Source organism: Vanellus vanellus (assembly GCF_965231255.1).
Source record: "Vanellus vanellus genome assembly, chromosome: 2".
Taxonomy (NCBI): domain Eukaryota; kingdom Metazoa; phylum Chordata; class Aves; order Charadriiformes; family Charadriidae; genus Vanellus; species Vanellus vanellus.
The window spans coordinates 134,847,962-134,860,924 of NC_138906.1; the positions used below are offsets into that span (position 1 = coordinate 134,847,962).

At 38.3% G+C, this 12,963-nt stretch overlaps 1 protein-coding gene across 1 annotated transcript in view; it reads left to right on the forward strand.

The window, feature by feature from the left end:
* The window catches only part of KCNB2 (potassium voltage-gated channel subfamily B member 2), a gene marked incomplete at its 3' end in the record, with an annotated part of 203,600 nt that extends 195,424 nt beyond the window's left edge, over positions 1 to 8,176 (forward strand). The window contains exon 3 of the mRNA XM_082479117.1: positions 6,011 to 8,176. Coding sequence (XP_082335243.1) covers positions 6,011 to 8,176 — 2,166 coding nt within the window. The remainder of the gene's footprint in view (positions 1 to 6,010) is intronic.
* Positions 8,177 to 12,963: the final 4,787 nt, after the last annotated feature.

Genomic DNA, 12,963 nt, shown 5'->3' on the forward strand with positions numbered 1-12,963 from the left:
TACACATGCTGTCAGAGCAATTATCAGATGTGTTCCTGGAAGGGCAATTGTGATAGAGCTGTAAGATGAACTAAATTTATGTTATTCTGTTAAATTATTCCCCTCCCCTCTATATTATTTTTCAAAAATTAAACACTGTATTCTATGTGGAGCTGTTAGACTTGTGCTGGGAGTCTGCAAACAGAGGTTATTCTAGAGAGGTAAAAAGAGATGGTGTACTCTGAAAGGATAGATGTGCATCAGCAGTGGCAATTTTCCACTTGGAATAATGGTTTGTAGGGCCTGTAAGATAACTACAAAGGACATCTGTTTTGAGACTTTATAACAGAATGTTATCAACTTCTTTCTTCCTATATCATGAAGTTCTGTCTTCACTCTTGCAAGTACTGACTCAGTTCTAATAATGACAAAGCAGAGGCTGAGGTCAGAGTACCTGACCTGACTGGAGGCTGATGTCTTCTTTATTTCTCAGTAATAGTTTTAGGGTAATTTTAAATTGGTACCTAGGTCTAATTTTAGTAAGTGGCAATGAATTTTTCCATGACCTAAGACAAGGAATACTTGCAAGCATATACAATACCTCTATCCCTACCTAATTTTCAGTGTTGCAGAACTGTTAAGATTGTCTAGAATTGGCATGCTTAAGGCTTGCCATAACTCCATCACATTCCAGTTTGGACCAAATCCAAGTAGGGTTTGTCCCTGTTTATCTCCTTTTTTATGTCTCCTGGCCAAGGACCTTATGTTAATAAAGATGGTAGCCAGTAAGCACCATACCCTGTTATCAGTAGCAAAATGCCTTGCCTCTCTGTTGAACTTTTTCAGTGTGGCCTGTTGAAACCTCAGATTCAAAGTAACAGACTTCTAAGTCTCCAGACTGTTCATGATGTGAGCTGTGACACACTGGGAAACATTTTGAGTGCAGAATTGCCAGACGGCAGGTGTGAGCTGAATACAGTCTTCCCTGCAGAGCAGCACGATGTAGAATCATGGGCCAGAAGCAAGAGGGGATGCTTGTAACTGGGAAGTCCCAGGCACACAATGAAGGGAGACAATGAAGAGACCAAGGACAGAGGTGCTGTCTCATGACCTTGTTCTGCAGTGTCTAGCAAGGAACAGCGCTGGCAGCTGCTGAAGGCAGTGCCATGGTGCTGTACTGGTAAGCGCTATTATTAGCTGGTAAAATATCCTTGCACTTACCCGGTTTGTACAAACGTAAAAATGTGCTGCTTCTTTGCATTGCTGAAAGAAATTATAATGGCCCCTTCTCCTAAATACCTACAGACTGATGTTCTGGCTATTCTTGAAATTCCTCATGTGATAATGCTTATTGTTGGAAGGCAGCTCATTTTGTAGTGTTGTCTTTGCTGCTCCAATGAGCATCTCATTTGGATAGTCTCAGGTGTCAAGTACAGGACACAGAGATTTCGGCAGATGTACAATACAGTGCTCCTACTGAGCAAAACTTTTTGTTCCATTCAGTTGCAAACTCAATATCACAATCTGAAAACTGTTGACAGCAAAGGATGCTGCTGATTTAAACTGATTTCCATAAACTTCCCATCAAGCCTACAATTATGTCTTCCGCTTTCATGGGCTTACTCCCTCAGAGGAATGAAAACCTCCATGATGTGACCTTCTGCTTCTGCCAGTGTGGCTGTGAGTCAATGGATTGTCTGGGCGCAAGCTGGGAGCTCTGTGCTACAGGCTAAGGACATTTTTATGGAAGATACAGCATGGCCTGCTGGCTACAGCACTTGGGAGCTCTCAGGTTTCTCTGAAGAACCTAGACCAACTCCAGCTATCTGTTTGCCCAAATCTAGATGTAGACGCCTCTTTCCCAAGAGCAGATGCTTCTGAGAATATATAGCCAAGTGCCCAAGAAACTTCGTGCAGTTCTCCAGAAACTGTTGTCAGAAGTCTTTCAAAAGCTGAGCAATGACTATTTTTCCTGAGGTTTATTCTAAAGCCAGAGACAAATATGCTGCCAGAGCACTTTATTTGAAGATCATATCATACATTTTAATGCAGAAAGAGAAGACTATGTAACAGTCTGATAAAGTTCAGTGCCTATGGAGGCTAGAGATTTGAAAACTAATGAGACCATATTGCTTTCTATTATTTAAATGGTCTAGATCCCACCCTGGAACAAGAACTAAAAGGAAACAACATTGTTAATACAGTTTTACCAGATTGAAACCTCTATTAATCAAATATACTTCACTGGCTGTTAGATATGGCTCAACTGAACTTTCCCTGAGCAGCTATACTGGAGTCTGAACCTAATGTATACTTTTTCTCTGCTTTATATAACAATACCACTGGCATGACGGTTATGTCAGGAGCCTTTTCACAATATCAGTTGTTGCAGAACTGCAAAGAAGCCTATTCCATTACACCTTTCTTTTCTGCCTCAATTTGTATGCTCATTCTATGCAGAAATCCTCACAGTGCTGGCAATAATGAGTAGTGAGATGAATGCACAGGAAAAAGGGCCAGTTTTTAGTGGCAATTTAATACTGAGAAACCACGACATTTTCAGATTGCTACCAGTTCTTGTCCCCACAAAAATCAGACACAACAGTATCTGGAGCAGCCTGTTCAGACTGCATCGGTAACTCAAGGAATATTTTACTATTCATTGCTTCAGCAGCAGATTCAAACGTCTCATAACCAGCCTATAGGAAAGGAATTTAAATATGTCCATTCTTTTAGATGCATTTTGCAATTTATAAGGAAATATTTTTGAAGTTTAATGAGTTGGATTTTTATGTGTTTTTGTAGAACCATAGCTAAATGACATGAACTGCCAGAATCTCTCATTTAACAAAATATTGTTTATATTCTGAAATGCAGATTAAATATAATATGTCCAGAATTATATAGCTAAACTGTAGTCATAGACTGATTACCTGGCGTATGCAAAATTTTCCCGGCATTTCAATCTGGAATACAGTTCCAGAAACATGCCCAGAACACAGGAAGTTTTGCTGGTGAAGATTCAGTCAGTGGAGGTTTTATTTACTGTTCGGTATCAGCATAGCTAGCCGAGCAGATTGCTATGGGTCTTTCTTACAAACTCAGTGCTTCTGTTAATATAAGGTACATCTGGTCCATGAGGATTTACCAGTGTAATACTATCTGCAAAGTGTACTTTATGTAGACTCAGAATAAGGAGCTCCTTTTTTTTCTGTCCTTCTTTTTCTCATAGTTGCTATTGTTCTTCCTAGTGATCCCCTGCCATTCTTTGCCTAATGAGTTGTAAAATCCAATCAATTGCAATAATTAAAACATACTCTGTGTGGAATGACGCAGAACTTTAATTACACAACAAAGTCCCAGACAAACAAAAGCTTGAGATTCTTACATTAGAAGAAATCAGAATACTTTCTTTTGCTGTAAATTTTTTTTCACCGAGAACAGACTCATGCTTATAGATTATATATATATATATATATATATATATATATATATATGTAACTGAAAATTCCAGGCCTGCTATTCTGTAAATTTTATTGAAATAGCTGGCAGAGTTCAGGCTTGCGTGTTACCAGCATATGAATGAATGGCTGGAACAAACAGATAGATGGTTGTTGTCAATAAAACACCCTGGGTGGCAACTCTGAACAGGAAAGTTTTGTATTCAAGACGTATAAAATGCAGGGAGTTTTAGCATTGTTACACAGTGTAAGAAGGGATGCTATATATTGACTCACCTCTTTTCTAGGGTCTTTTGTATGCTGGTGAACATTCAGGAATAAAATAAACTCCCTATGACAGACTGAAACGCCAGCGTTTCCTAATTAAAACCAGTTTGATGACAATCGGGCAGATCTGTTCTCATGACTTTATTTTTTAAGAACAACACATGTCAAGTAATTGTGTCCTTGTATTGTACAGCTTTTTCCTATGCTGTTATTTACATAGTGATGCCGGCCCCAACGCGGAAGCAATCAGTTTGACAGAAACTGCAAGCTCAACAATTCAAATCCATGCCATGATTATTTGTTCTTTGAATTCAGAAAGTATAATTATTTTGCTGAGTATGCTGGAGAACTTGAGCATGCATTAGTTATTTCACAGTAATTTCAGTGAAGTGGAGAACCTAGTATACTTTATTTAAGCTTCAAAGTTTTTCACTGTGAAAGCTGATATAGGCAACTTTCGCCATTTGAAAGGTAGTTATTGCTCTCCAACAGCGTGGTCTTTTGTCTGCCGCTGTCCTAGCTCCAGGACTTCACCAATTGCATTATTCAGCCCTGCATAGGTATACAGTGTTATTGCCCTCTTTTGCTGTTGTTTTAAAGGGATGTATAGCTCTTCTAAATAGGCTAGATTAACCAGAGTATGTTTTCTGAATGGACTGTATGAAGGATGAAGACAGATGATCCGCAACTCACTTGGCAGGAGAAAAAAATGGATCTTATTCCTCCAATAAATATGGCCAAAAAAAAAAAAAAGCAGAAGCTGCACTGGTAGGGGAAGATACAAATCTGTTTGGAATACTTCGAAATATGAAAGGTGCTACCTGTTCTGTACTATTATTAGCTGAAAAAGGCCAAAGAGAGCACATAAGTACAAGATGATGCTAAATACAGACCCTCACACCATAAGCAATTTCAGTTTGTGCTTAGAGAGCTGAATTTGTTCTTACTAACCCCTAGATGAAACAGGCTTACTGCTATTTTTCTCAAAGTTAGAGTGAGGTGGCCTTTCCATCCCTGGAGCTGTTACCACCGCTGTGACCAATCTCTCCCCATATACCCATCACATCTGCATTCTGCTTAGCTGCATTTCCCTTTTCTTGGGTATTACAGCGATTTTGACAGACTTAGTGTGTCCTTGGAAGTACACCAAACATCACCAAATAGATTTAACAGTACCATTTCTGAGAAATGAGAGCAAATGCTTTTATAAATGCACTTAAACTGAGCTTTAAAACAGAAAACAATTTATTTTAGTATTTCTAATAGAAACCTGGATTTACTTAGGACTTCTAACCAAAACAATATGTGTTTTTCCAAGTTTTATAATAATTTTTGCATCACTTTAACACTTCACACACTATCTCAAAGCTGCCCATATTCCTTTGAGTATAAATAACTTAACTTTGTAGCAAAACCATTAGGTTCTCTGATAGATTAATTTCTTTTCTCGTAATATTGTTTCTGTAAATGAGAATGACCAGTTATTCCAGGCAAAATAGAACACCGTGAGGTATGGAGGAGCCTGAACTTTATCAAAATGGATCACAAAATATTTCAGAAAACCTATTTCCCAGGACAGAAATTGAAACATTATTTCTAGGAAGCATTCATCTACTTACACATTTTAATCATGATGAGAAACTGGGTTCACCTTCACACCACTGCTTACTTTTAAACATCTTGCTCTCAACCTAATTCAAGGCTATAAAATACCTTCAATTCCTATAGCACCTGGAATTTGTCTAGACACGACAATTCGGCAGGACTAGTCTCCTGACCAATGCTTCTTGTTTATTTTTCTTAACTTTGGCTTTTGTCTCATAAATTTACGCGTGGCTAGGGAAGTGTGCACCTTGTAGTACTAAACTGACAGCTTACACATGGTATTTCCCAATCACTTCTCCACACCATGTGACGTTTTAAATAATTACACTTAATGAAGAAAATTAATAATGTTCTGCACATTAGCAGGAACTTTATATCCTTCACTTGGTAATTTCTAATAATACGTAACACCTCCTGTTGTAATTTAAAAATGGTAAGACCAGTCACGGCCTGCTTTCTGAAATGAATTGGCTCACCACAGGCAGCAAAAGCAACAGGTTTTGACCCTGCCTAAGATGATTCTGTTTTCTCTCTGTGCAAAAATCAAAACATTAAAACAAAATAGCAAATGCAGCAGCCAAAGCAGCTTCCATCATTCTGAGATTATCTGCCACATGCACATTTGAAAGGATTTGAGCAAGCCCTGACAAATACACTTGTATCAGTCTAACCAAAACATTGTTTATTTTGTTTTACAGATTTTGGCCATTGTGTCCATTCTGTTCATCGTACTGTCCACTATTGCTTTGTCTCTTAACACACTGCCAGAGCTTCAAGAAATAGATGAATTTGGGCAGCCAAATGACAACCCTCAGCTAGCACACGTTGAAGCTGTGTGTATTGCTTGGTTTACCATGGAGTACCTTTTGCGTTTTCTGTCCTCACCAAATAAGTGGAAGTTCTTCAAAGGCCCGTTAAATGTCATTGACTTACTGGCTATCTTGCCATACTATGTCACTATTTTCCTCACGGAGTCCAATAAAAGTGTCCTGCAGTTCCAAAACGTCAGACGTGTGGTTCAGATATTTCGTATTATGAGGATCCTAAGGATTCTTAAGCTCGCCAGACATTCAACAGGCCTTCAGTCTTTAGGGTTTACGCTCAGGCGGAGTTACAATGAGTTGGGCTTGTTGATATTATTTTTAGCCATGGGAATAATGATATTTTCAAGTCTTGTATTCTTTGCTGAAAAGGATGAGGATGCTACAAAATTTACCAGTATCCCTGCATCATTCTGGTGGGCAACGATCACTATGACTACTGTAGGATACGGTGACATTTATCCTAAGACGTTATTAGGTAAAATAGTTGGAGGACTTTGCTGTATCGCTGGAGTGCTGGTCATAGCTCTGCCCATACCAATTATTGTGAACAATTTCTCAGAGTTTTATAAGGAGCAGAAAAGACAGGAGAAGGCAATTAAGAGGAGAGAAGCACTTGAGCGAGCTAAAAGAAATGGTAGTATCGTCTCCATGAACCTGAAAGATGCCTTTGCTCGCAGTATGGAAATGATAGATGTAGCAGTAGATTCAGGTAAGCCTGGAGAAGCATCCAACCCAAAGGAGACACCTGATGACAACCACTTGTCCCCAAGTCGGTGGAAATGGGCCAGAAGGACAATGTCTGAAACAAGCTCAAACAAGTCTTATGAGAACAAATACCAAGAAGTTAGTCAACAGGACTCCCACGAGCAATTAAACAATGCCGCAGCATCCTCCAGCCCGCAGCACCTCAGTGCCCAAAAACTGGAGATGTTGTATAATGAAATTACTAAAACTCAGTCTCAGCCTAATCTTAATGCTGGTTACCAAGACCAGTCAGCAAAGCCACCTGTGTATGAAGAAGAAATAGAAATGGAAGAAGTTACGGGTCAGAGAGATCCATTGCCAACTGGACCTACGGACATTATAACAGACATGAGAAGCACATCCAGTATCGACAGTTTTGCCAGTTGTGCAACCGACTTCACGGAAACAGAGAGATCTCCCCTTTCTCTGTTTCCTGGCTCTCACTTGCAAATGAGATTTCCAGCTGATGCTGTTAACCTGGAAGACAACCAAAGAGTACGGAGTTCTCAGTTTATACCATTCACAAAAGACAGAATGTTTTCTCCAACCGATGTCACCTTTGACTATAATCCAATCGACAGAGCTGTTATCAGTGATGGCAGTGGATCCCAAACTGTTTTGCATGGTCATTTGCATTTAGACACTGCCATGGAAAGCCCCAAAAGTTCCATGAAAGGTAGCAACCCATTAAAATCTAGATCCCTTAAAGTTAATTTTAAAGACAATAGAGGTGGTGCTCCACAAACTCCACCGAGCACGGCAAGGCCACTGCCAGTAATGGCAGGAGCAGACTTCACACAGGCCACCCCTCAGCACATCAGCACCATTCTCCTAGAAGAAAATTCACCCCAGGGTGAACGACCTTTACTTGGTGCTGACGCATCCGCACTTTGTCAGGGACCTGTTAAAAAATCATCCCCTCTCTTTCCCAAACAAAAGATTTTCACTTTCCCTTCAAAAGAGAGGAGGAGCTTCACTGAAATAGACACTGGAGAAGAAGAAGAGTTTATGGAGTTACATGGTATAAAACATGAAAAGCAACAGGATATCAAAACAAATTGCTGTGGTGGGGATAAACACAGTGACGGCAACCATTTAACAGAGGAGCCACAGGTCAGCTCTTCACCCAAAAGCATGAGCCACAACTGTACCCAAGACATTTACCATGCTGTGGGTGAGGTAAAGAAAGACAGTAACCAAGAAGGTCACAAAATGGAAAACCATTTATTTGCCCCAGAAATTCATTCAAGTCCAGGAGAAACTGGTTACTGTCCCACACGCGAAACTAGCATGTGACTAGTTACAAAAGCAATAAAAATAACTTTTCTTAAAACACAGTTAGTAATGCCTATGAACTAAAACATGGAAAGCCTCAAAAAAAAAAAAGTGCATAAAATGTTATTTTTGCATGGCATGAAGAGTTGTTTAGTTTAAATACTGTTTAATTTAAAAAAAAAAAAAAAGACTGCTTTTTGTAACAAACTGAAAAAATGGGGAAAAAAATGACTCAAGAACAGTGAATAAAATAAAGAGAGCTCTGTTAGGAGCCAGTGTTCTGCAACATCTGACATTTTTGATCCTTTCACTTATGATTGTAGACAGATTTTGAACTCTTTTAACTTTTTTTGTTTTCTTGGTTACAATGAATTTTAGAATTTGCACATGAAAGGATGAAATGTCAATGCATGCATTCATAAAGATGTGAAACAAGGTGCTTTGAGCTTGCAAAATGCATATACTTGTAAATAGTTTGGGGTTGGGGGAAAGCTACTGTTAACAAGGATTTATGGAAAAAGCATTTCCTGGGACACAGGTACTTCCTTCACAGCGTGCTGCCTGGAGGTTTTGTACAGACTTATGTTGCAAAATTGCAACTTCTACTTAAAGCATCTCGCGTATCTTGCTTTCTGTTAAAAAGCTCATGAGTATATCTGTTAATTAAGGACTACAGTATTTTAGTTTATCTGTGCTGTAAATCATGATTATTTTTTTTATTTGCATAATTTTAGTTATTGCGTTTGTTAGTTTTGTTAATGATCCTGTGAGGAGGAGCAAAGATTTAATGACCAGAACTTGAAGCATTTGACATTTTTATAGAAAACTGCCAACATTTCATAACTAAGGAAAAAAAAGTTCCATTTTAAAATAAAAAAAAAGTAAGAGTTATTTCTGTGGCAATAAATAGTGCCAAATGGCTATATAGACATATCCAAAAGTTCTCAGTCTCTTAGAATATTTCTTTTAAATTGCTATTAAAATAATATTACCCACATTCTTTTTTTCCTTTGATTTAACAACATTTGCTTCCACATGATCTTTGAGCTCTCTTTCCCCTTTTTTTACATGCAGTGCCCATACTTCAATAATGGCAATGTTGTTGAAGTCATTATGGTGTACAGATGTAAGAGACAAGCTTTGTAGAAGGAAGTTGTACCTTTTATTATCACAAATCATATAGCTGGAAAAAACAGGTTTCAAGTACATGTGATTTGCCCCAGGTTTTCCATGCCCTGAAGCTTGTCTCTGTTTCTCAGTTCAATCATTTGGACTGACAGAAGGTATCACCTGACTCACCAGCTTTGCCTCAACCCATATGCCCATACCTGTTCCAAAAGCAGAGTACAGGCTTTCGCTTTCCCCTATACTGAAATAAAGGGAAATGTCAATCCTGCCAAAGCATCTTTGGTTTCTCTGATATTCTCCAGCTTTGTAAGAGAGATGCTGAACCAAAGCCTTCATTACGAAGTACCCATCTAACCACTGTCTGAAAAAAGCTATTATTTTTTTATCCAGCACCAATAGCTTCCTAGGCTATAATATAAAAAACGGCTATAGGTCACTTTAATTCCCTAAATCATAAAAATTTTATTCAATTCATTAATCGTAATCATAAGTTTTGGGGTTTTTTTTAGGAAAACAGATTAGAGGTATTTTTTTTGCTGTCCTCCGATTGTCTTGTGAAATTGGGTACTCCCTTACAACAGTTTTGTAAGAACAGCAGTCCAGCCTCGCAGCAAATAGCCAGAGGGTCCAGCAGTTAGTCTGAGGAGGTGTTTAGAAATTCTAGCGTCAGTTCCCTGCTGCTCCATGGGCTTGTTGAGCCTCTTGCTTCCCCATACCCAGAAGGGAGCGAATGCTTCTTCCCGGCCAGCGCTGTAACAGCAAGCACTGCAAAGACACTGAGACAGCAAGAATGGAAGCCTTAAAAGCACTTTACACCAACCAACATGTGGTTTGTAACAGCAGGCTTCTACTTCCCACAGTAGACCTAGGTTAATTTTTATTTAAGTGTCATTTTCTGTCACTTAAATGAGTAAAAGTCAGGCACCGAATGCATTTATGGTAAAAGAGCAAGCATTTTCGTTGCAACATTGCCCTCTGCTTGAAATGGCCAGGCTGACGCCACAGACCTCGCTCAAGCCTGGCCCATGGAAAAGAGGCAAGTTTGAAAAGCCCCAAAATATGGGTTCTGATGGCCGAGCCAAACAATGAGCACAGCACGATCCTTTGGTTTCTTTAAAAAAAAAGGTTTCTATATTTCCATAAGTTTTCTGATTTCTATAAAAAGATAACGTTGAGGTGTCTCTTCAATCATTTGAAAAACCAGGAACATAATGTTATTTTTTCCAAACAATGTCTGGTCATTAATTCTCAAAATAAAATTACTTTTTTTTTGTCCTTAGTTGCAGTATATTGCAACTTGTTGCTGCATTCAGTTTTACCTATTTATATAGCATTCTGCTTAACATTTTTCAATCATGTTGTGTCTCACTGTTTCAAAACTTAGTTCTTGAGTATTTTATAGTCATTAATCTTCTATTTTTATTTTTTCTTCCTACATATTTTCAGTGACTAAAACTAAATGCCAGTCAATTTTTATATGCCTAAAGTGTTGGTCTGTATTTTCTATGTGCAGTTTTATGAAATCACGTGGGCCTGTTCGATCTGCCTTTACATCCTAGTGAACTAATGAAGACCAAATTAAGTCCAAATGGGATCTGATCCCATGCTCTGGATCCACAGAAAAATTCCATTCAAGACAATGACGTTGTTCTGGCAAGACTGAGGTCTGTCTTGTGTTCCTACCGTGTGCTTTTTCTCCCAGGTGACCCTTAAGCTTTGGAAAAGCCCCCTCAGATCTGTGCCACTTGGTGGAAAGGGAGGAGTCCAGCCATAGGGAACGTATTGCAGGAGCAGAGATTTGATTCCTTAAGGTCTCCTGAGCTAAACTTTATGCAAACCTGATTCTGCCCAATTAAAATCACTAACTCAATAGTGGTGAAATCAAAGCCTCAATCCTTGTGCAGATGAATTTCCCCTGAAACCAATGGGAGTCTGATGGAAAAAGGGACTGACTGAAATATAAATGAGGGCAGCAAGAGTCTCTCTCTTGATTAAAATCTACAGGAGATTTAAGATGAGAAGAACAGGCTGTTATTGACTGCCGTATTTTAAATGTTTTCAGAGAAGCACATTTATTTTGAAATTGTACAAGCAAAGGAAATGCAATTCTCTTTATTAATAGATGTTGTGGTTTTCTGAAATCTTGGAAGCAAGAGGATCAAGCTTTAGAAGTGCTTTTGGTATAATTTAATTACATATTTTTGACTACGCTGAATATATTTCCAGAAGTACAGTTTTAGACATTTGGTTTTTTCCCATCTTAACTGTATACGCAGGATCCAGTCCTGAATACCTAGCTCATGTATAATTCCTGATCAAAACAATTACTTGAGCAGTTGCAGGACTGGACCTAGCTTTCATTCCATTATAGCACATGTAAAAGTGCAGTCCAGGATCACTTCATTCATCATGAATTGCTATGTAGCAAATTATGCAAAATTACCTGAGTATATTTTTCTGTTTTTCTAAAACTTTGAAGCCATTTCAGACTTATTACCCATTCACCACAGTAAGGGGAGGGTTGTTTTTGAATACTGCAGTCAGTTTCCAATGGTTGTGGAATTTCAAAACAACTTAAGGAGACTTACTCCCCTGTGTACCTGAAAGGGGTCTGACTCTTCATATCACTGGAAAATGAAGATTGTTCAGGGAGATAGCTTTGCAATCAATCTATTTTTTATATTTTATACTAACTGCAGAATCCTGAATCAAAGTTTTAATTCCTTTTCAATGATGAAACCAAATGTGCACATTTAAAAGATGTTCACAGAGTAATCAGAAAAATTTTTGAGTAAATAGTCACATTAATCCAAATCTAGGGTGGGGGGAATAATATATCGCACAAACTGCAACGGAAGTTCATACAGGAAAGCTGTTTACAGGGGAATCATATAACATGAAGAATGTAACAAGGTGTAGGAAGTTATTGCACTACAGAGTTTATATAAAATACACTTTTTTAAATAAAAACACAAAAGGCCTTTTAATGCTTCATTGTATAGAACATAGGAGCCTCTGTGCTAATGCAGCAATCTAATGCACTGTGTCCTCACTTCAAAATTGGTCTCAAAATTCAAACAGTGATGATAGAGAGGTGATATCTGATCTAATACTAGAGCAACTGACTTGAAGAACTTTTTAGCACAATGTTACCTAACCAGAAGTGTGCACAGAAAATTGTATTTTTGCCTATAACATACACAAATCAAAATGACAATTGGCTTCTCGAGCCTTTTCCTAACAGGTAGCACTGGGCAACATATTTTTATTCCTTGAAAAACAACTAGTTCTTTTAAAAGTAAGTCTCTTCCCTAACATGTAGACTGAGCTTCTGTTTCCTTACATCTGTTTGAAACACGGTTTACCTTCCTGTTATTTAATTAACTCCTTCAACCTCATCTCTAAACTGCCGTCCAGTACAAAAGCCAGCTGTCTTTTTCAAGCCCTATTGCAAATACAGTCACCCTGGTACAAATGTCCAGGGCCTACCTGACTGGCTCTTTTCATTCATATAATTTTTGAATCATTTGGATAGAGAATGAAGTTTAACATTTTGATCGTGCAAAAAATATTTTTAAAGAAAAAAAATGCAAGAAATGTTTTTTTCAAAGTAGCCTGCACAGATCAAGCAAGAAATGCAAATACAACAGAGGGGGAAGAAAGGCAGAAAACTGTAAGTA